The sequence below is a fragment of the Falco naumanni genome, chromosome 14, assembly GCF_017639655.2.
Source record: "Falco naumanni isolate bFalNau1 chromosome 14, bFalNau1.pat, whole genome shotgun sequence".
Classification (NCBI taxonomy): Eukaryota; Metazoa; Chordata; class Aves; order Falconiformes; family Falconidae; genus Falco; species Falco naumanni.
The window spans coordinates 2568270-2593322 of NC_054067.1; the positions used below are offsets into that span (position 1 = coordinate 2568270).

Here is a 25053-nt window from a genome sequence, read left to right on the forward strand (position 1 = left end):
TTATAAATTTTAACTTTTCTACTTTCACATCAGTTAAAGCGGACATCTTGAATCTAAAAGTATAATATATAATAAAGACCAACCCCTTATTAGTAACCCCATATGTAACTTTTTCAGTGGTTTCCAGACTTTCTTTCTACAGGTTATGAATAGAAATCACGTATATACAAATGAAAATGAGTGGAAAAAAAATTAGATCCTTAACTAAGGAATTATTTTCACTTTCTTGACATGTTTCTAAATAGGACAGCTTTTTAATATTTGGCCAATGACAATTAGATATATTCCACCCCACACGTATTTTCGCCACCATTTATCAAAAATATTCATCACTAAACAAGAAAAAAATTCAACAAAAATGTGAGAACATAGAACATGTATTTTAATTTCATTTTATGACAACATCTTGTCCCTTAGTTATGATATTTTTCTCAAGTCATTAGAGTATAATTTGCCTACAGTAAGAGTATATGGCACTGACAAAACCGTAGCACAGTTTTGCTTTTGGAAGCAGCAAAAATTATCACAACCAATTCATCTGCATTTTGCTGCAGTTTAGAAAGTCCTGAAAAACAGCAAAGATGATTTATGAGAAAAGCCTTTTCCTAAAAACAGCAGACAGAGATGGAGACCCATTCTTCCTCTTTCAGGAGGAGGTGAGCTCCCTTCCGTACAGTAGCTGTGGGTCAGGAATTAATTTTTGGTCACATAGCAGACCCAAAACGTCACTTTATGGTAGCTACACTAATACTAAAAATATATTAAAAACACCAAAAAAAAAAACCAAACCAAATAAAAAACCCCCACACCCAAAACCCCCACCACAAACAAAAAAACAAACCACACAACCCACCAGCCCTCTGAGAATTTTATTTGATTCCTATACTGCAATTACACCAACACCACTTTTGGGGCTTACTTTCCATCTGCAGTAGGCCACTAACAAAGTGCTTAAACATACCTCACTAACGGTTTACACCTGTGTGCCCAGAGGGGGCAGGGGGGCATTCCTCTGCTCTCAACTATTCTGAGAGATTTTTCTTCCTCAGTTTTGGTACTAATATGTGGATTGTCTTCCTTCTTCCCACCTTATTACCCTGCACGTAACTCAAATCTCCAACCCGACCGAGAAACCCGGTTAACCATCTCAAAGCTTCGGGAAAATGCAACAGCCACCAGCCTCACCGGGAAAATAACTCCCGCCCCCCCCCCCCCCCTCACCTCAGTCGCCCCGGCGAGTAGCGGGAGCCAAAGCTAAGGAAGCAAACGATGAAAAATGAGAGGGGAAGAGAGGGAAGTATCTACTCGGCAGTTTTTATTAAAAACGCCACTAAAAAACACCTGAAAAAGGGGCGCAACCGAAAGGAGCACCACCTGCCGCGCCACAGGCGGGCTGGATACCCCCTCGTTCCCTCAGCAGCCGCGGCGCGGGGAGGGGGAGGTGGGGAGGGGGAGGACCCCCGCCGTGCGGCGGGAAAAGCCGCGCGCACCTGAGGCGGGCACTGCCTCCCCAGAGACCTCAGCAGCTGCGTGCGAGACCCGCGGCCCCTCAGCGGGCACCTCCTGCTGCGGGCAGCCCGGCGCTGACCCTCAGCCCCACCAGGCGACACTGGGGCAGCATCCCGCCACGCGGCGGAGCGCGCTCCCCTCACCGGCCTCAGACCCCCCCTCCCACCGGCGCGTATGGCGCGGCCTCCACTGCGCCTGCGCGCCGTCCTACCGCCGCAGGGGGCGCACCGGGCCCCGCCCCAGCGCGCAGTGCGCAAGCGCGCGGGCAGGCGGCGCGGGGGGAGGGCTTGAGATGAGTGTACTACTCCCCAATATGGCGGACTTCGACACTATCTATGAGCTGGAGGAGGAGGAGGAGGAGGAGGAGTCCGAGCCTGTGGTGCGGAGTCAGGAGCTGCCCCGGCCCCGCGATGCGCCGGATCCCGTAGCGGTACGGGGCGCCGGGCACATCACCGTGTAAGGAGTTGGGGGGCAGGCGGCGAGCACGGGGCAGCGTGACAGGCCGGTGCGGCGTGGCGTGGCGGCCGAGGGGGGGCCGGGCGGGAGTGCCGAGCTGCCAGTGGCACCGTGCTGCCCGGGGCATGGCTTGCCGGTGCCGGGAGGGGTCAGGGGGACAGGAGGGTTGCGCCCCATCCTTTTTTTGTCCCGACAGGACGCGACCTGTCCGCGGTACCGGCATCCGCAGCCCTGCTCCCCCTCTGCCCCCACCCCCGCCCCCGTTACCGCTTTTGTGACAGGATTTTTCTTTTTAACGTGTTCGAACGGGAAGCTTCGTCTTTTCTACTCGTTCGAGGCAACCCACCGTCACGAACGAGCAGCTGAAGTTCGGCGGCTGGGCGCAGAGGCAGCAGCTAGCCACCCTGACAGCCCCGGGGCTCCCGCTGCCCCCCCAGAGCCCGTGAGCCAGCCCGCGGCGGCGCGGGGGTGGGCAGCCTGGGCCGGCGGGCCCACGGTGACCCTCTCCGGGCTCAGCGGAGCCCTGGAGCCCCCCACTGCACTGCAGAGGAGGCACATGGCAGTGCTGTGGTCTAGCAGCTCCAAACTTAGTTGGGAGTTTGGCATAGGTTGTGTTTATATCATTAGGACGCAACATGGCCCAGAATGTTTGCAACTCTTTTAAAAAGTTGGAACAGAAGATGAGCAAGCTGCCTGACCTGATGTGTAAGTTACTCGTAGGGACTTTCCCAGCGTTCTTACTCCTGCCAGTGGAGGAATTAATATAACAAAGTACATCTGTAACAAGTTGTTGGTTGTTACATTCATTTTAATGGCAAGGAGGCAGGTATTGAATTTTTTGCATTGTGGAGGTCCACCAAGCTTGTGTTGCTTTGGGTCTGTCTTTGGATTGCATAAAAGAATGCACATTTCTCTCTGTAAATAGGTGCAGTGTGATCTAGCTGTCTGCAGCAAAAACTCTGGGTGGGGAAGGCTCTCTCATCCTAAGAGAACTAATGTTGGATTTGATACTTGTCCGTCATGTAAGTCTAATTCAGGTTTGCGTTGAGCTAGTGCCAGTGGGTAGTTGCTCTGCTGCACCGCAGTGTACTTGCTTGTGTTGATGGAATTTCTTTGTCCTGTCCCCAAATAGCATGTGGCCTGCCTAAAGGAGGGGTGTAACACAAGCAAAACCATCAGGATACCTTATGCCCATCTTCTTAGTTACCTGGTTTTAAGCACTAAACTAGAAAAAATGTTACACACTTGCTTTGTCTGCTGTTACGCTTTTGTATTAGTGATGTTCCTTAAAGTTCCTTCTTGGCTCCAGCATCTTTTAGGGATGGGAAGGAGTGTCTCCAAGAAATCTGTCAACTGGTGATGTCTACATCAAAAGAAAGCAATACTTGTAAGTGATGTGGAAATCATGAGCTAGCATATGTGCCCTTGTAACTACCTGAAGTGAATTCCCATCCACCTTATTCTCCCTTTCTTCCACTCTTCCCAGCTTTCTTCTTGTGACAAGTATACCTACCTGAATAGTAGAAGGCAACTTTCATTAGTTCATCACGTATATGTAAATATCCTTAAGTTAATAAAACCAGTTAGTGGATGTTATCAGTAAAATACAAATAAACCCTGGACACTATAATATGTAAGCCTAACTTCCTTATTAAATGGGAAATGTTTTGCTTCCTGAACAGTTTCTGGTTAGTATGTATCGGCTCTGAAATTCTGTCACTTTTTGATAACACAGAAGCTGCTGCTTTTGAAATTACTTGGCTTCAGAAGCAGCCTGCTCTAGTTACTGAAATGAGATACATCATCGAGTAAAACTTGTGTTTGTTTTCTGAACCTCTCTGCAATATTGCTGGTAAAAATTTCAGTCCTGACAAGGCAGATGCTCTATTAAAAAAAACAAAACCAAAACAAACCCAGTTATTTTTAAAAAGCCACTGTTTTCCTTGGATTTCTGTTTCAGGTGTCTTCTATTCGTCATCTGCTACTGGCCTTCTTGGATACTTTTGGTATATAGAGAAGGGATAAATCTCTAATTCCAGGGTCATCTTCTGGTCCTGCTTTTCATGTACAGTCCTCTTATAAAACTCCCAAGTTAGTAAATTCAAACTATGTGTAGTTTCTTGCATGAGAGTTTTTATTCTTATGACCTTGTCAGTGAGCTGCTGACCCTAACAAGAATTCTACTGCAGTATCCAGCAGTACTAAATACAAATTCCAAGAATCTTCTGAGGGTTTTTAGCAGGATCTTGCTTTTTTACTGTTTTGCTAACCCTTTTACCCCTGTGCATGGTAAGAGTGATCATGTAAAGTGTATTTGTTTTATTTTACTTAAAGAGAGAGAGGGAATGTATGTGAAAGTGGTTAACAAAATTTATGCTCATCTTGTTCAATGTTCTTTCGCTCTAGAAGAGCCTTCCTTTGAAAAAATTAACTATCAGTCATATTTATTGTTTTCAAAAAGCTTTTGAATTTTAGCACAGAGAAATTACTAGGACCTAGTAAGTACCTTTTCTTTGCTTCTAAAATTCCATTGTAATGAGTTATAAACTCATTGTTCGCTGTTTCTTGCATAGTCAGTGTGATTCTGGTTGGTATATCCAAATATCTCAACATAAACATTTTTTAGTGAACTGAGTCATATGCCTGCCAAAGCAACAGCAATAACTTTCAAAAACAGAGCAGTAAACAAAGTCTAACTTGGTTTTCATTTATCTGATGTAATTTTTCCATATAATTAAGTCTATGTGGATGGATAATAATGAGGTAATGAAATAGTCATTAAGCATATTTTTGCCCTTAGTGTGCAGCTACTGATTCTTGCTTAAGTCTGCAAACCTCCTCGTTTTCGATACAAGTTAACTTTTGTTATTCCATTATGTTTTCTGTAGGAGTGCCCCAGGGATCCACAATCGAGGTGCTAATGAAAAGTATATTGTCACCAATTAGGGAAAGCAGGGAAGAGCCAGGTGCTCTCAATTGTGATAAAATGACATTTGATTATTGTCTGATACTACTCCACCTTCTGTGTATTTAAAATGGAAGATTCCACATATTTAAAATAGCAAATGACCTCAGTCTTCCATGAGTTATCAAAAACTTAGTTTTCCAAGATGTCCATGGGTAAGGATGCTCTTCAGTATTTTGGTTGGCTTCATAGTAAAAGGTCCTAGACTAGGAAGAGAAACATTAAGCATTCAAGGAGATTTCAGTTTCGGGATCTTGAATGTCTTCTTTATTCCGTAATGCTAGGCAAAGCTTAGATACTTCATAAAGATTAGTATGTAGGATCTGAGTTGGTCTGTTGAAGATAGGTTAAACATAACCTGGATTAGGTGTGGGGAAGGGAGTCATGCTGAAAAGGAGGTCGGAGAGCCTATTGTATGAGAGTTGACTAAACAGGTTTAGCTTGTGTAGTCTAGTAAGACTGATTACTATCTATAAATACAGTAGTGGGATAAATGAGAATGAAGTGTTATTTAAGAAGAAAAAAAAAAAGTCAAGCACCTGTTAATGTGTCTGTTCTAGATCAAAAGATTTTTGGGAAACACTCTCATGTTTCAGTTCTGGGACAGGAATACTTATTTTCTTACACTTTGTAAACTAATAGAAGGAATTTTACTATGTGATATTTGTTGCAGGTAGGGTTTGCAGCTGATGATTCAGGGTGTTTCAGTCTTTAATTTGAGGGATTTTTGGATATATCTTATTATGGCTCCTTACAAGAAGTTGCATTCTCTTCACTCTACAAATAGAGGAAAATGAGATCATGGGACTTCTCTGATGCCACACCTTAAAACAGGGAAGGAGAGATGGAAGAACTAGAAAGTGAGGCCATCCTAGTTCTATTCCATTGGTGTTCCCTATAGAAAACGTTGCCTTGGATACCTGTCATCCAGCCACAAAGTTGCTACAAAGTATATGGGTGACTTACCTAAACTTCATAACATTAGGCCTTGGGCAGCTTTCACTGAGCAGCCAGAGAACTAGCCCAGAAATAAGTCACCACCAAATGATGTTTTAAATGAGTTAAAGGACAGACGCTGGAATTTATTTTATGTAGCAGTTTTTAAATATACTGAATTTTAGAAGGCTTCACAGGCCAAATCATGCTGGATCATTGGTCTGTTGTAGAAGGTCTGTGAAGTGTCTTATCTCTTAATCAGGATTTTAGGTCTTAACTTTTTTACAATAAATATTCTAATAACACTTCAGTACTTTTACAAAGTTGCTTGCCAAGCTGTAGAACTGTGTAATGTTCTGCTTTAACATTTCTAAAAAAAAAAATAATTTATTTGGTTCTTGAATTATCCCTCACCCCATCTAATAGGAGTTTAATGTTTCTGAACTATGAGGTAAATAATCACAAGGATAGTATGTAAAACTTGTAAAGATGCTTTACTAAAACTGTGCTAAAGGCCCTCGGTGATGCTGACTAAACATATTTTAATGTAGCATAGCTGTATTTTCAGTATGGTCAAAATTTTTTACATTCTTTTAGCCTTTTGCACATGTCTGTGTAAAAGAGATACATTGCTGTAACTGAGGTTTCTTGGATGTGTTATTACTGGAATGTTTTGGCAACTGATGTATAAGCTTTGTGTTTTAAATATGTTTCATAACATTATCAACCTTCAAATGTAATGTAATAAAATATATTATGGTCTTGTATTCCTAATAGATCTAAATTAGAAAGCACTACTTTATGTTCTTCTTTACAGAAACTGGTGGTGCAATGGGAATTTTAATTAATATATGTGAGCAATGAGATAAAAGACGCTACCTATGGTTTAGGAATTTTTTGAACTACAAATTGTTGAAGGTCAGCAGAGTATTCTGGGGAAATGCTAGTACACGTTTGCATTTTCATTCTTTTTTTATTTTGCTGTTTCCTAGGCATCTGCTGCTGGGTACTGTAAGAGTCAGTGTTCTGGGCTAGGTGGACCTTTGGCATGGTTTAGTGGAATTAGTCTGTTATATGGCTAGAATAAATAATTCTGCAGTATTACCTGTACTTCTCTGTAGTTCATTTATTATGTTGTCTATGTTAGAACTTTGTGATTGTTTCAGGTGGTTTCATTGCTGATATACACAGTAATATACACAAGCCTAAAACCAAGCTTGTGTATGTGCTTCACATCCTTAATCTTCTCTGGATTTTTTTGAAGATTGAAAAGGCTACCTCACTGCTCTTCAGGCTTCCTTAAAAAGAAATTTATAGTATAACAAAACTTGGAAGATTTCAGCTTGAAAAGAAAAGCTTTAAAATGTGGAGGCTAACTTGCCAGGTTACATTCACAGAGAATGGAAATGTGCTTATATTAATATTTGTGCTTGCCTAAAATCTTATTTTTACTGTTTATTTTCATAATGCAAGTTTAACATCATGGCTTTCCAGTTCACTTGAACACACAGTAGCCCATGCTAGGCTGATGTTCAGTTCATGCATGTTCACTTCTAGAAACTCTTTAGTGAAAATATGTTGAATGAAACAAACAGAAATAGGTAGCAATTGGTTATAGTTCTTGAATAGCTTAAGAGGCAAAGGTTGAGAAACACTTCAATTAAGATCTACTCCTTGGGTTCATTTTTTTAATGTTTTGCACAACTAGTGCTCCAGTATGCTGCTCTTTACAAGAGTCCAAGGCTCTGACTTAAATTAGCCATTGAAGAACTTGATTGGACTTCACTAGCATTGATAAACATTTTAATAAGCTTACTGGATTTCTAAAGACAACACAGGTTCTTTTATTAAGCTTCTCTCTTCTTTGAGGTTTATTTTATGTTTGATGCTTCTAAACAAGTTACATTGCCAAGTGTGGATATCTGAATTACTACGCTGTGCAGCTGGGTGGGTATGTATGTCTGTCGTAGTGTAAGGGACAGGTGACATTTCGTCCATACTAGCATTTGTACAAGCGACCAGTAAGGAGTACTTCAAGTGTCAGTTTGATTCAAAGCAAATACCCTTCTTTCCAGAAGGTTTGTTTCTACAATAAATATTACAATACCAAATGTATTTGTGCTCCTCTTTTTGGCTGTGATCCTTTTGGGTTTTTTCTTTTTTTTGAATGAATATACTCAGAAGATAGTTTAGCAGAGCTGACGGTGAACTTGATGTACAGTGTATTTAACTTTAGAAACTTACTAACCTCTGTTCAAACATAAAGGTTGTAGCTGAGAGGCCAGCTGCTGTTCTGTTTTGTTAAATTACTGAATCACAAAGTTTAAAGATTTCAATTAAGGTAGAAGGGATGGAAGATCAGAGTTCTTGTTCTGTGTAAGCTAGCAGGTTTAGCATCACAGCTGAGTTAACTACTTGACTACTTACATGCTTTAAATAAAATACAAGTCAAGTCAGCTTGCACTGTTGGTATCCTGCTAATCTACAGCACTAGTTTTTTTTGAAGTTTCAGTAGGTTCAGTAGTTTGGAGCTAGTGGTAACACAGATTTACAAGCGAAGTCTAGCTCCTGGGGGGCTTCATGGGTTGCAGTGAAGACCTACCTCTTGCTCAAAACTCAGAACATTTCAATGGAGACCAGGCACAGTGATACCGAAGACTTCATTTTCTTGAAGATCATAGTTGTTTTAAAACTTCTTTGTGTAGGCTTTTACGTGTTTTGCATGAAATAAAACAAAGCAATTTTTAAAAAACTATATGGTTAAAAGTTAAATTTCTGAGATTATGATGAATGGGTTCCTTATAACTAGTTTTATCTGTTGCATGTGAATAAATTGCATGTGTAAGAAAAATAGCAGTAAAAGGATTATTGAAGCTAATAAAACTGGATTTTAATAGCTGGAGGTTTTTTTTAAAGCAAAGACTGAAACTTGCTGCCAACCAATTGTAAAAGAATTTTTGAGCTTTTAGCAACTTGAAGGTATTGAAGTATGGCAACAAGCTGTATTTCTCTGTCTTATATATAAATGATATATTTATATATATATATAACATGACCTTATATAAACTTACACGGAAAACTCATGAAGTCACATAAATTTAAGGCCAGAAGACATTAATAGCTTTTTTGGTTTTTTTAAAGTAAAAAATCTATTAATTTTTTTATTATTAAGGGAAACAAAATAAGTTAGGTGGAATATATTTTGTTTGTCTCTTTTGTTTTCAAGGTTTGGCTTGAGCAACAAGTTTGATACAGAATTTCCTTCTGTTCTGACAGGGAAGGTAAGTGTGAGATTAAACTGTTCTTTTAAATGGAAAGATCCAGTGGTTTCTGTGTTATAAATACGTGCTCATGAATCCACCGTGCACGCTGCACTGAAGGTTGTTGAATTAACTGTCTGTGTGAACTAGCCGGTTGATTACCGTTCCTATGGTGTACTTTGAAACAAGAAAAAATTATTTGCAGTGCTCACTATCATTGACATTCTAACCACAGGAAAGCTCAAGATGGCATCATATGCTGTTTTCATGCAGGCAAGCTGCATGAAAGCAAGACTCACTTAACCTTGTTTTATAGCTATCTGGAGTTTGTGCTGCCTCCTGTGTGAATTAAATTATTTCAAATACTAGACCTCTCATTTTAATATGTTTGTCAAGCCTTGAGTTCATATTTAGGCAGATCTCTAGAAGAGAATCTGTTTTATCTGAAGCTTTAAGGAACAACATATTATAGTGTTAAATCTACAAATTAAGTAGGGTTTTAGTACATTTTCAGAATTATAATAATTGTCTAGTTTTGAAAATTAGTGGTGACAAGTCTCTTCCTTTCTCTGGAGCTCTGGCATCTTACGAAATGTAAGTTTAATAAATATTCATTTGTAGCTATTAATTAATGAAATCTTTTAACAAAATTCTTAGTTATGGGTTTACCTCCAAAACCAGTTATGAAAAGAATGTATTTTTAGACTTTAAAATTTTGAATTCTTTTTCTCTTGGATTTTTTTTCCTGCTGTTTAGTGCTTTTCTTTGTTTCATTTTATATCCCCCTAGTGTTTCTTTTCCAGAATTTGAGAGGAGAAGGTTTATTTGGCTCTTGCTACTTTCTCTAATGTCATGCCATACTTACTTACTACTACCACTTATACATACTACTCTGCAGCCTCTTACGGTAGCTGTTGAGCCTTATTAACAATATACTGAAATGCAGCTGGATGGTGTCTCTTGGTTCTACAAAATCCATCTGGAATTTTTCCTCCTTCATTTTCACCACAGAGTATAATGAATTAAATACTCCCGTTGAATACAACCAGCTTTTCTTGACAGCAGAACAATTGAAAAGCAGGTAGCTTTTTTTTTTTAAGGTTTTGGTGTTGAAAAACAGCCTGGGAACTCTGGCCTTGCCTCAGAATCTCAGAAGGAAAAGTTATACTGATTCCATAGTCTGATGGGAGGGCTGGGTGATAATGCTACTTGTATCTCACTACCTTGCATGTCCAAGGTTATTCTTTTCTGCAAAGCTCTTTCTGATCACTGAAAAGCCACAGCATGAATACTTTTTGGAAATAACATTTTTTATATTATTTTTGTCAAGTTGTAGTTTGTTACAAATAAGCCTACAGAAAATACCTAGCAGGAAATGTTAAAACTTGATTATATAATTTCATGTTTTTCTGTCTCTCTCAAATATGATTTTGTATATTAAAGAAAGAAAACAAACCCAACCCTCCAAACGTGTACTTTTTAATATGAACATCAATGACTGTCACATTTTCCACTTTCTTGTCCTCCTCTTGTTAAACAGAGTGAACAGAACTTTAATTTAAAGTTCGGTTGACTGCTTGGACTTAATTTAGCAAAGAGAGGAACTTGGTATTTACCCTTCTTATTCTATAGATCTGATCAGTGACAAAATAAATCACATGAGCAAGGATTTACTGCATTAGGTATGCTGCTTCTGTTGAGAATCTTGATATCCTGTTATCTTTTTCTTACATATGGGTTTGAGGGGCTTTCTGAGGAAGAGGACCTTGACAATAAATTAGTTTCCTTTTGTCAGGGGAAAATGCCAATCAAATAAGGTAGTAAATACATTTTTCTTACTGCTTGCCACATTCTGCCATGAAAGACATTAAAAACCACAGTTGTGGTTTAGGGTTGTTGGGTGGGGTTTTTTGAGTACTTCCATGAAATACAAGAAGTAAATAATCTGCTTCTTCCTCTGGTTGTGGCACTCAAATCATCGTTATCCCTATTTAAAATGAAAACTCAGGTTTTTTCCAGTAAGGTTTCCTTCAAATATCCTCATAAATAATTCACAATTATAAGCATTGTAGTCAATTCATACACCACTTTAAGGTCTTTTACCGGTCTTAAAATACAAATTTTTACTTTTTATGAAATCACAATTTATGAATAACGTAGTGACTGTTTATATTAACAATTTGTGATTAAAATGTTTACTCTGAACTTGCATTAGTACACAGCTAGTATAAGGCAATGTCATAGTTCATTAAGACTGTCTGTAACATTGTTTAATGGCTTTGTTATCCACTGTGAATTGATATTAAGAATATATCTCATCTGCTAATGGAGTGTTAAAGATGAAGCCATTAGGTGGGGTTGATAGATTTCTCAATAGAATTGTTTTTCTTTTTAATAAATATAGATGAAGATCTAGATTTTTAAACATAGGATGAAAATCTGTCCAATGCACAATAAAAATCCTAAATAGATCAAACTATTTAGCTGCACCTTTCTCCCAGAAGTACTAGCGTTCTGGATTTATGCTACTGTGTAGTCTTAGGAATTTACTTAAACTTCCTGACCCTCAATTTGCTCATCTACATAATGATGGTAGTAAATCCTCCACTAATTTTCTTTTCTGAAAATCTGAAATACACCTCCTCCTTCACCCGTCTTCCCTACCTCTTTGTCTCCTAGTTTTCACAGTACCTGGATAGTTACTGTAAATCAGCCTAGAATGAAGATGCATATAATTACATCTTAAATATTTAATTGAGACATGTTTGTTGCTGTGTTTGGGAGAGGTGAATGAGTATGTTTGAGGGTAAAACAGACAATAAAACAATAAAGGAAAGTACCAGATAGGTCAGCTGTTGGGCCTAGCTAACTCAGATTGACTTAAATATTTATCTTACAGGATGAGATGCAAGCTTGAGCTGGTTTATAAGCACTGAGGTAGTCTTTCAAACAGTGCATTTTTTTTCGACAGAGTATTTTCAGGAAAGATTTGACTACACTTAATACAGAGGCAGTATTTAACTTTTAATAATGTGATTGGACTTTGGCCTAAATTGAAATTCTGGCTAAATTTGTGTGCGCTACAGTTTTATAGGATTATTAATTCTTTTAAAACAAGCATTTAAAAGCTTTTAACACAACACAGTTCGTGATGCACAGCACAGTAATACATACTGCTCCAGGTGACAAGAAAATGATGGAGGCAGTGAACCTTAAGGAAGAAAGTGGAGTTTCCTGCCCTGGTGTTAAACAGTGAAGGTCCTACACAGAGATTACTGTGCAATGCAGGGAAACGTAAGCCATAAAATGTGGTCTTGGTATTGTGATCCCATTGCAACATGTGATTGATAGGGTTTGTGATCATGATGATTGAAGGAGAAAGATCAGGCCTGCTGGGCTTTACTTGCTCTCTTCCTGTGTTTGTAGATTCTCTTGCATCCTGTTGTAAAATATTATGACACCCCCTCCTTTCCTTTTATGTTTTTTGGGTTTTTTTCCCCCTCAAAGACCTAAAAGGAACTAATCTCTCTTTACAAGGTGTACTGCACAGCCAGGAGCTATGTACTTATTCTTTTCAAGACCCAAACAGAAACTCTCCAAAAGACCTTCCGAAATTACTCAAAACTAGACTTCTGTAGGGAGCTTGCTTTGCACAGGAGGTGCTGTTAATGCTCTGTTTGAAATGCATTAGTCATTTCATATTAACCTTTAAATATCGCTACCTGCAAGAAAGGCAAGATTTAAAATTATGCCAGAAGATCAACACAATTCTTTGGTGACTGTTTCATTTGGATACCATTTTTTATTAAACTACTACAGTTATTTTATTTATTTGTCCTTTGTCGCTGTGTAACGATGCTTAACTGTTAATGAGCTGTAAACAGAGCAACTAAACGTGTCCTTTGCTTCTTTTTATCACAGAATGAGGCTTACCTTGGTCACCAGTTCCTTTAATTTCAAATGAAGATGTGTCATTAACTGACAAATATTTATTGTGATTACATTTCCTAAAGGGAGAAATATATCCAATAGTTTGGGTTAGCCAAGACCATCTTAAATGGCTGAGAGATCCACCTCCACATGAAAGTATTTGGTGCATTAGCAGGTAGTGGTGGTGCTGTTGTAATACTATATTAAAGTAAGCATCATACCAAAATTTCTGAAGTTGAAAATTTCTCATTTTCTTGGTGGCATCCAAAGTTGGTGTCTAGTTTAGCCATTTGCAGTACTCTACAGGAAGGAGAGCTCTTCAACATTGTTCTTACAAACTAGCTTCAAACTGTTAACCTGATGTGAACAGTGACTCCCTTAAAAGCAGCACAGAAATAGGGAACCTCACCATCCTAGTACTTTCTTACTAGGTCCCAAACTTTTCTGCCAGCTGTGATCTAAGAATCTGGTTGTCTTCTTTTCATGTTGGATGTTGTCACTGATGATAATGTTTATTCATGTTAAACCAAATGCTAGACTGTGCAATTCCATTGTCCTTGGTAGGTTTGTACAGCTGTAGTTTGGGATTGGGGTGTGTTGTTGTCAAGTTTTGGTAAACTTTGTGTCTAATGGAAAAGGGAACATTCTCTTTTCTTAGTGGGGTTCATTCCAAAAGTACTAATGGAATCAAGAAAAAAACCTACTTATTTTTATCTTTAAAATAAATGATACAAGTACAAATGTACAAAAAACACTCGTCAAAAAGTGTTGTTTGTATATATCTAAACACTAGGAACATGTAAACTTCCTTAAGCATTGAGAATGCTCATTTGTTAACGTACACAGTCTCAGTTTACTTTGAAACAATTCTGACTGCAGAAGCTGTTCAGTGTTACTTCTACCACATACAACCAACCCAGTTGTACTTTACTACAAAACGTTCTCCCACATTGAAGATGAAATGGTCTAGCTCATGTGCATCTGATATTTGTTATATCCCAAATACCAGAACTGGCGTTGGCAAAGAGACCTGTAAAACCTTCTGTTTCAGATACCTGCAAGTACAGGCTAGTTTTCTATATTATAATGTGATTATTTTTTTTATTGAAAATGTCCTAGTATGGGGGATCTCTGTTTCTTTTTCCCATTTTCTTTCTATTTTTTTACGTCTGTTGTGAAATATATTTAAATGTTGTTGTTCCAGTCAGTCTACAGAATTTATTTACTTGCTCCATTTATATATGTAAAAAGAATTACAAGACAGTCTATTTAATAAGGGGGGGAGAGCTTGTATAATTGCAAAATAAATACTTTCTGTGTACTTATAAATTCCTGCTATAAAATAATCACAATGTTAAATTATGTTCTTACATTACTAACTGTAGGCCTGGCTTGTGTACAAACCCAGATGACCTCTGACTCTATACTGCATGGTGATCTGAATGGGCAGGAAACAGATGTTGTATTTATTTACTCCCTTTTCCTGCAGTGTTTTAATGAATTTGGCTCTTGTGAATGGGTGGAGGTAGCAGAATTGGGTCCTCTCCATTTCCTGTCCCATAGTTTTGCTCCTTTGGTGAAAGGGGTCTTTGTCATTAAATTAATGCTTTTGTTGTTGTTGCCCTTGTTTGCAGAATCAAATGAAATTTGAGCTTCCTTGGTTGGAAGGATTATGTAGTAGTTGCACAGCTTTGTATACAGATTAATTCCAGGGTTTTTTTTCTTCAACATGGCAAGTAGCTGGGAAATGCTTTTTTTCTTTTCTTTTCTTGAGTTGTGCCTACTGTTCAAGTCTATTGATGTTGGATCTGATTATTGTGCTGTCTGTTCAAATGCTGAATTGTGTTACAGTTAAGAGTGCCATATTTGAGTCAATACCATGAATCCATATTTGACTTGTCAGATATAAGTTATTTAGATTCTGTAGAGAGATGAGGGATTTGGGGTAGGTAAATAGGTAAGTGCTCTCACTGTCTGTAAGAAACATGCTGCTATCAGAGAAGGGAGCTTATTTCGGATATAAAATGTGGTTTCCCACTGTGACTCTGCAGTGGCAATATATAGAAAATAGTATTTTGAGTAAGCTCTGCTGAGTGTGCCTTGATTTAAATCAGTTGTTTTTCAACAGCTAGGCTTTATTCGTAACCCTGTAAAAGATGCATTTCTTTGCCTTGAATGTAATCCAGTATGTGTCTTTCTGGGATTCCCTATTTTAGGAAGCAGCCACAAGTGAAGTTGTGTCCTCATATCAATAGGAATGTATTTGTGGACAGAGGTCCACCTTCACCCAGGCACAGTGTAGACTTGAATTAGTTTGAAGTTGAATTAGTTTGAAGTGAGTTTGGACAATATTATCCTTTCCCAAGTGATATGTTAAGTGTTTACTATGAAGCTGTGCCTCATTCCCTTAGAAACAGGTATCTGTCTTTTTGTCAGTGTAGCCAATCCATATGTTGCACAGTGGTATCCCACTTCTAGTTTTGTTTGGGGCCACTATGTTACCGGGACAATTGATTTATTAATGGTGCAATAGATAAGGATAAGTCTGTTCTTCTAAGCAGTGCTTAGATTTTTAATGCAAGTTCTTGGGAGGCATGCACATAAATGAATTGTGTTACAAGAAAGTGACTTTTCATGTTCACTGGGTGACCAAAGTTTTAGAAGATGGGATCATATTGTGTAATGGTATTATGTTTCATTTATATTTTAACCTGTAGAGGCAATTGCTGAAAAAACACACCTGTAATTGCGTTCTACTGAAGTTCTGCACTTCTGTTGCAGGTTGCCCCAGAAGAATTCAAGACCAGCATCAGTCGTGTGAATGCCTGTTTAAGAAAGAATCTCCCTGTCAATGTAAAATGGCTGCTTTGCGGCTGTCTGTGCTGCTGCTGCACGCTGGGCTGTAGCCTGTGGCCTGTAGTCTGTCTTAACAAAAGAGTAAGTACATGTTTCATTCTTCTTACTCTCTTTATTTTGCAATTGCTGGTAACACTAAATGATGTTTAATAGTATAATCCCCATTTCAAAACCCTTTTTTTGTCTTACTTGCATTCAAAAGGTTATTCTGTTTTCCGTTCCTTAGAAAATAGAAAAAATATGTTTGTTAATGGAGTAATTGATACCAAATTACCAGCTGAATTAATAGCTTTAGGAATAGGTAATCCCATCTCAGTTGAAAGAACACAATGGAGTATATGATAACCTAAATTCTCAGGATTTCTAAAGGCCAAAAATTTAATTAAATGAGTGCAGAACTGGACATTGACCTTCAAAGACAGCCTGACCTGGAGTGAAAATTACTTTTCACACACACATGCCAGAATATTTTTTAAAATTAAAAATCACTTTTTTGTATGCAATAGATAGCCATAACATTTTAGAGCTGTGGTTTTTGACATATTTTACTGTGCTGTTGCTATTAAGAGCAAACACAAATTTGTTTTCTATTTGGGAAGTTTAAAGACACCCCCCTCCCCCCTCAAAAAAAAACCATTACAGAATGTTGACAGTTCTTGTAATCAGGTCCACAGTAATAAAACGCTTTTTGAAAAGCACTTTAGCAATATCAGGTAAACATGATCCTAATTACCTCTATGGTTTACATTTAGAATTGATTTATCACAGCAGTAAATATTTAGGAAATGCATAAATAGGTATAATGTAATGATATTCTTTGTGGCTACACAGTTTGTAAGACTGGTAGCCATAAAATCTTACTATCTACAAATGTAAATAGTACATAGGTGCACTAGGAAAAAACCCTCACACTTGTCAATTTAATTATAGGAAAAGATCTTAACTAAAAATCTGTTAACAAGTAACTTCTGGCTTTTGAGAGTTTATGATCTTTAATAAAAAAAACCAAAAGCAAAGTCAAGGCATAGGCATTGCTTTTTCAGAGAAAATAAAACAGAAGTGTTTTGCCAAACTTTCCAACTTGTTTAAGAAAATAAGTTACATTGACTGACACTGAGTTTTTTTGGTTTAAAAAAAAATGTGCTGAAGGCATAATATGTTAACTTGTTTAACTGCTAATTGCTGAAGCTCATGTCACTAAAACGTTACAGGACTTGTTTTAGCTCATTTTAACTGCCTTTACAAACATCCTGATTGCAGAGGAGTACGGTTGAGATATACAGAGGGAATATTTGCATTTTAAAATTATATTTAATGTTCCTGTGCTAGTGAAAATCTAAATAAATGCTCATGTGATGTTGTAGTGTTGATGTAATTCTCAAGGCTACAAATAATGTGTACCAAGTAGGAGTAGGGAAGATCATGTTGCTTCTGTGGGTATATGTGTGTCTATATATCAGAGCGATTTCATCACTCTAGCAATCACAAGCATAAGATAGTTCTTAATTTTCTTTTGTGGTGGATTGAACCCAGCCAGCAGCTGAGCACCCACCAGCCACTTGCTTACTTCCCCCCACCCCCCAAGGCAGGATGGGGAAGAGAATCACAAACACAGTAAGAAAAACTCACATGTTGAGATAAGGACAGTTTAATAAACAAAGGACAAAAAGGGAAGAAAACCCAAGTGATGCAAAGGCAAATCACTTGTCACTTCCCACCAGCAGAGTGATGCGCAGCCTGTCTCTGGGCAATGGACTACTTTGGAAAGAACAGCCCCCTGTTTTATTGCCAAGCATGACACTACATGGCATGAAATATCTCTTTGGTCAATGTTGTTCAGCAATAGCTAAAACACTGATGGGGTATCAATACTATTTTAGTCATAGATCTAAAACACGGCCCCATACAAGCTGCTGTGAAGAAAATTAACTCCAGCCCAGGCAGTCCCTGTATGCTCATCTCGCAACAGAAGGCATTGTGAGATCCAAAGGCTGCAATATGAAACTAAGACAGCTGACATGGAAAACAACATGCACCTTTTAATTCTAGGGGTAGCTTTGTCACTGGAAGAACTTGCAAAGAAGTGTGGATTCTCCACTGTGAAGTCTGTGACTCAGGATTGGATAGCATTGTATCTTTTTTTTTAATGAGATGGTATAGCTCACCTACCGTTATTAGCTTTAGCAAAGAAATGGGTGGGTGGAATTCTGTGGCACACCATGGAGAAACTAAGTAGACCATCACAGTGGTGGTCTTATGACCTTAAAAAATCACTGAAACTGCAAAGATCTTCTCCTCTCCCATGGTTGTGGAAGGAGCAGAATGTGAAGGTCATACACACTTCGGTATCCGAGAGTTGACAATATAGGCAGTGTTGTGAGCCAGAATTTTGTGGTGCTGAGATTTTTTCAGGATTCAGATAACAATTACGTTACCAAAATCTGGAAATTACGTGTATGTTAATTGTGTTATCAGTAGACCACCTGTAGTGAGGGCAGTATTTGGCCAAGAGAATGTGGGACGTTCTGTTTTGTTGGCTTGGCTGTGGGTAAAAATATGAAATTCAAAAGCATCTCTTGCTTAGCAAATGAATTCTGGGAAAGCTGCAGTCCTAAGTTAACAAAAAACCCATGGGTGCGGTTTTGGTTTTTTTTCTGAAGATGATCTGATGTTGAGGAGTGGGGAGTTGAAGTGGTAGGACTTCCATTTATAATTTCTCTTTTGCTTGGTTCTACTTGTATAAAACTAATCTATTTTAATTTAATCTTAAGCCAGAAATGCAATAGTAAGATTCTTCTGGGTGGGGCTGGCTGCTGAACTATTTATAATACAGTTTTGACTTACTTTTTAGACTAGAAGATCAATTCAGAAGTTATTAGAATGGGAAAATAACAGACTATATCATAAGGTAAGAAAAGTTAGTGTGCTCTTTTTTTCAGCTTTAAGAAGAGTAAGCTTTTTTGCATAATTGGCATGTAGGAATTTTACAGTCTTGTTATAATTCCGTACTTTATACTGATCTTAAACCTGTGTCTGAAGTATTCCAGATCATAATAATTTGATATTGCTAATGCTTGTTACGTTCATCAAAACGATGCTATGGTATGAATTATCCTTTGATAATTATTTTTTTAGCTTGGTTTGCACTGGAAGCTGAGTAAAAGGAAATGCGAAACTAGCAATATGATGGAATATGTAAGTATTACTTCTGTTACTTATTTGACATTCAATGGAACTATGATTTTGTAGATAAAATACTTAACTTATTAGACTGTCACTTACCCGAAAAAATCTCTCAGAAAGACATGCATTTCTGTTTGATGTACACCTGTCAAGGCCACTTTTAAGAAGAGCAGCCATGGCATATCTTGTGCCTTTGAAATTGTCACCACTAAATGTGTTTTTTCTTCGTAGCAATTCTACATTGGCACTGCAGTTACACTTGTTTTGGTCTGTAATTTGTGGTGAGGGAGACCCACTGGGACTTTGTGCATTGGTGTGATTCCTATAGCAGTCCATAGTTCTTTAAAGCTATCCACCTTTTCCATCGGTATTCATAATTACTCTGATTCTAGTTATTTCTGCTGAAATACTGCATTTTTTTAGTAGTGTGGGTTTTGTCTGGATCTTTTTTCTTCCCCCCACCCTTTTTTTTTTCTTTTTTTTTTAAATTTTTTGCCAGCTCTGAATTTCATAAAGTTTTAACCAAGACAGACAGTCCATTTAGGAGAGCAGAAGTTGAAATATTTCTGTGGTCCTACAGCCCCCCCACTCACTTTCAGGTATAGCCATGAAGATTGTGTAGGCTTGAAAAGAGATAGTTACCCTCAAAAAGTCAGGTGTCCAGAAGGCCTATATTTTGAAATTACTGAAATCTCTGCTTTGGTACTCAGGGAAGCATTCCCTCCTTACAGAATATCCCAGATATGTTTTCTTTTATGTACTAGCTAATGTTGCATTGTAATTGTGTTGAAGGTTTTAACTTTTTGGTTACTGTGTTCTGTTCTTGTCTTTTTCCCTTCTTCAACAGGTAATATTAATAGAGTTCTTACCAAAATATCCCATATTTCGACCTGACTGAGGAACAGCATTTGGTCTTTCATGTTACCTGTCATTTTCTACCCTTAGTGCCTTGTAGATGATTTTGGAAAGAAGATGGTCTACTTTGCTGTGACTTAAATATGTTCTTCAGTAGAATATCCTCCTTGCTATGTTACTTTCTTTTGTTAAGAAGAGAACAATTTGCACATTTTTTTTATGTTAAATGAGGCTTCTGTGTTGCACTCTGAATTTTAACATTAACAATAACTGATATAGTTGCCACTAGGGATCTAACATCAGTGCTGCTTAAACTTGTTCTGAGCATGCTGCCTTATTAATTTCTATATTTGCTGTCCTCAAACATGCATCCTAATGCCATGTCATACTATATTTCATTCTAAATGTTGCAGTCCTATAAACCCTCAGTAGAAATGTCCAGGTAAGCGTCTAGTAGTAATGATTTTAGTATAACTTGCTTGCATAGGACTTGAAATCAACAGCACTGGTTTTGTCCTGCACTTTGCAAAATCATCATTTATATTAGGGGGTTAATTATTTTACCCACTATGGATTTGTAAATATTGACTCTTTGCATAATGTAAAGTGTGGTATGCCAAGGTTTACAGAATGTAATATAGCTCTTATTCTATTGCCAACAGTCCGACATAGTTTTATTTGTTACATTTGCTAGTATTCCTCTGATTGTATAGATGCATTCACATGCTGGTTTTTATGGTAAAGCCATAAGTTTGTACATACTATCAGACGTGTAGGGCTCAGTTGCACTTTGTTTAGTAAATGGGTGAAAAATGCATAGCATTTGTCTTTTTTTTTTTTTTTGAAGTATTTCAGGTGTTGTTTGTAGCACCTGACATAGGAAGCTTAAATACTGTTCACCTTTGAAAAAGTTACATTTGTGGGGTAGATGGTGGCTGCTATTATTAAAATATCCTAAAGCCTTGTTTTAAGTTAGGGATATGTGGATGTCAAGTTTTGTTTTTAAGTAAGGAAAAAAATGTTTTGTAATTGGAGACCTTCATTACTGAGGGGAAAAATCTGGAACAGCCAAATCAGAGCTGAAGTAACCCTTGTGTTATTTTGCAGCGTGATAGCACTTCAACATTTGGCATCCTTTCCAGTGGAAAAAAATTTTATTCAAGTGAGAGTAGTGTTTCAAAATATGCTGATGGAAGGAAATGAATAAGTTGAAAGGGTCCATGCATTTGTTTTGGCATTCCAGCACAGTCTGAAGAACCACAAATGCTACGTGGAATTCATCAGTATTTTTGGATTCTTCCCTGTTTGCCTGATCCCAGGAAGGGAGAGCATTGTAGAAAAAGTTCGTGTAATGGCTGGCCTGAGCAAGACCACTTGATAATAGCAAACAAAGGAAAATTGATGCAAATTCCCTCCCTTTCCTAACTAGAAATAAGAAATCAGGAAAAAAAGCAGCAGATGACTGAGTATCTGCAAGGTGTGATGAATATAGTTGTAAGTGTCCAGCCATTTCTTTGCAGCAACTTGACTCCTTGTGACATAACATCATCTCAAGTTGCTTTTTAGTTTCAGGGTGACTTGGGATTTCCTCTGAATGTATTTGCATCTTTTCAGTATGCAATATTGTATTAAAATACAGTATTTGTAACACCATTGCATTCTAATAACTGTAGTAGGCCAGGTTTCTTGTATGCAGTGTTTACAGAAAGCCAGTTGTATGCAAGATGTTACTTCAAATCAAATTTCATGCTATTCTTACTGTACAGCTGAGAAGTGTCAGAATCCAGCACTTCCAGTAGTTCCAATCACAGACTGATGCTTCGGGTTCTGAAATCTGTATCCTTAGTGCAGATGTTTCATGTGACTGGTAGATTGGTGACAACTAACTGTGTAATTGCATTTGTAATGTAACGAATAAAAAAACTGCTGTGGTGTTTGAATGTAACGTTAGCTACCCTTGCAACTCAGATTTCTACCACAGAACCAAGCAAAGTGTTCTCTCCAATTTATTTTTTTAGGATGAGTGTTAACTGGAAGCAGAGACAATACTTAATGGCAGAAAGAGGCAGTGTAAACCAAAACTTAAACAGCACACGCAATTCTATGTATTTCCCTTACAAATAAGTTTCTGGAGTAAATGAAGGGAGCTTAGCTTAATTAACAGAAAAATGGAAGTTTCTTTACTGTTACGCCAGAACTTTGTTAGTTTTCTTTTTTCATGTAAGAAACTTGAGAATTCTCAGCAGGTTCTTATTTTCTTCTTTATGTGACTATATTTTCAAAATGTTCTTTTCCAACTGAGAGAATAGGCAATCTGAATGAGAATTCCAGTAACTGCCAGCAGTGAATGCTGAGCGGTCTTCAGTCTTGCTGCTAAAAGAAATCCTCTTCAGTCTGTGCTGACTTCATCGTATTCAGTTCAGAATTTCACAACCTGATTTGTTTCTTTGTATGAAGTGCCGTGCCAAGCTGAGAGAACGCCCAGAGCTACAGGAGCCCCCAGTACCTCTGGGCTGCTCCCTGGCCACCCTGTGCTGCGGTATGAGCAGAGATCCAAGGCAGAACAAGCTGGCGGCTTTGTTTTCCCACCTTCATCTCATCCCTTTGTCCCCTTCCCGTTGGCCTGGCCACGTCCAGCGCCACAGGCTGCTCTGCCTGCTGCAGTTTAGCTGCCTCTGGGTCTTTCCCGGGCACTGTGCAGCACTGAAGCACAGAATATTTGTTCTCAAAGTTTACATTTTAAGTATGTAAATTGTATACGGTTTACTTTGTCCTTAATTAATAATTGTATAGTCTTCAAACCATGAAAGGGTCTCGCTTTGTGTTTTAATAGACATATGTGGCCATAAAGCAACTAGTAAAGAATGAGAGCCAAAACTGCCATTTACAGTAAGCGACATGTTTTAATAAGTAGATAAATTTGCATTAAAATGCAAAACCAACAGACAGTATTATATTTGCATCTGAAAGACACAGGTTCCGTAGCTCATTCAAAGATGGAGGCAGCTGAGTACTGCTGTGAACCCTGTGCACTTCTGTGTTGCCTACAGGTTCTTTTTTGCCTAGGCTATCCTTTGCTTTAATATAAAAACATCCAGCAGGTAATTATACCTCACAAGACTGAAAATTTCATTTTTGACTAATAAGTCAGCATGAGTTGGTAAACCTATTTATGGAGGATACTTGTTAATTGGAGAAAGAATTTGTAGCAATATGATGGAGACTAATGTTAGCGAAGTATAGTGGAAGTGGTAAAGAAAGTGCCTTGACTGTTCCAACAAAAGAGAAGAGAGGGTAAGGAGAAAAGGGAACTAGTAACTGTGTGAGTTTGCAGCAGATATTTAAATGCAGTTACTGTCTACCAAATCAGTATTCAGTTTTTCATATAAACATGTTGACACTAACTTTCCTTTCTAGGTTTTATCTAGGAAATATTTGGGTTTGTATCTAGTAAGTTTTGTATCTAAGGAGTTATTGAAGTATTAAAGAATACTGGCAGAACATCAAAGCTTTTGCCTACTGATTCCCCTCCCGCATCTGTGAAGTTGTCTTAACATAAGAGCAGGGAAAAAAAAAAAAAGGCGTTCCAAGACATGCACAGACAAGTCTAGGGAAGTGCGGATTCAGTTGTAGATACGTGACTTTGAAACAGAAAACATTTTTGTTAAACCTGGTGTGGTCTTGAGAAATAAAAAAAAAAGTTCCTATGCTTTCCTTGATAGGTACAAAACTCCATATGCAAAACCATAAATATATGTTCATTATCGTCCCACTTTGACAGTTTACAGCATTCACTTGTCAACACACTACCATTGGAGCAATAAAAATGTCAAGCTATTAATATTCAGTGTAAATTATTTATCATTTTAGTAAGTAATGTTATGTGATTCTTCTGCCATTTTTTGTTTTCTGCTTTTGGTGTTACGGTGTTGTAACATTACTTGTACTGCTTAAGAAAAGTGGTTTTGTTTAAGCTGTATGAAACTTCGTGTTCTTTATTCTGTTTACAAGTGAACAGCCACTTTTTAAATTGGACCTCACATCTTAAGAGTTTTCTCTTTTTTTTTAATTAAAATAAAATTCTAACTGAGCTCGCTTTCTAAAATTTACTGCACTGGTTTGTGCCGTTAAAAGAAGCTGGAAGTCAGACATGCTTGATCACTTTGACATGTTTTTCTTTAATTAAATTCAAAGATGAAAACCTCTGAATACTGCGGTGTGTTTATGGAAAAAAATATTTGGCGTCTCTCCCTGTAGCAGCGTGCTGATCAGTTGCAACTGGAATGGCAGTAGTGATGGATTTTCTAGAGGTGAGACACGTTTCTGATATGGCCAAATTAGGTGCTTGCATTGATTGGGACTTCAGGTATGGTTTGGCTTGTTTAAAGAGCAAGCCTTGGAAAGCTTAGGAAGGCTTTCTAAAACAGAAAATTGAAAAATGATCATCACATTTAGTCTTCCAGATAATTTGACTGGTTGTCTTACCTATGACCGAAGACCCTATGTTGTAAGGACTTCTTGTAGGAGTCTCTAGCTGCAGCATCCCTCTGCAAAAAGCAGAGGGTTTTCTCCAGTGCTGTTGTAGCTGCACCTCAAAGGGAGCCCACCTGAGTACAGATCGTGTGAGTGAAATAAATCGTTGGCTTCTATAAAGGGTTGTGAACATAGGACAGTACAGCCTTTTGATTGTGTTAACAGGCTAGCTTTGTAGCTGTGAAAGCGGGACTTAAAGCCTTTGGCTCATCCCTGGGGGAAAAATGCTGCATTCCTGAAACAGGCACGTGCAATGCTTTTGTTGAAAGTTGGTGTCCTCAGTTGTTTTGGACAAATTACAGGAGCATCTGGGTTGATATGCTGTGTAAGCATGCAACTGTTACTGAATATCGTTTGAGAAATTCAGAGAACGTTACTGGGGTGTTGGGCCAAATCTGGGAGTGTTGGGCTGAGTCACGACGTTAATTCTGTTAGGCTTTATGAGATGCAATTGCCTAGACTCCTAGCAAAGATCCATTTCAAGAATATTTGGGATTTGGCCCTGACTTCTACTATTGGAAGGCAATTTTAGGACTGTTTGTTCGTGAAGCTTACTCTAATGTCTGTGCC

At 38.2% G+C, this 25053-nt stretch overlaps 1 protein-coding gene across 1 annotated transcript; it reads left to right on the plus strand.

The window, feature by feature from the left end:
- The first annotated feature begins 1739 nt into the window (after window positions 1–1739).
- On the plus strand, window positions 1740–24159 carry CHIC1 (cysteine rich hydrophobic domain 1). Its single transcript, XM_040614336.1, has 6 exons — window positions 1740–1965; window positions 9093–9147; window positions 15838–15993; window positions 18764–18820; window positions 19048–19107; window positions 19943–24159. Exons 1-6 carry the CDS (start codon window positions 1802–1804, stop codon window positions 19991–19993), a joined length of 543 nt encoding a protein of 180 aa, XP_040470270.1. The 5' UTR covers window positions 1740–1801; the 3' UTR covers window positions 19994–24159.
- Window positions 24160–25053: the final 894 nt, after the last annotated feature.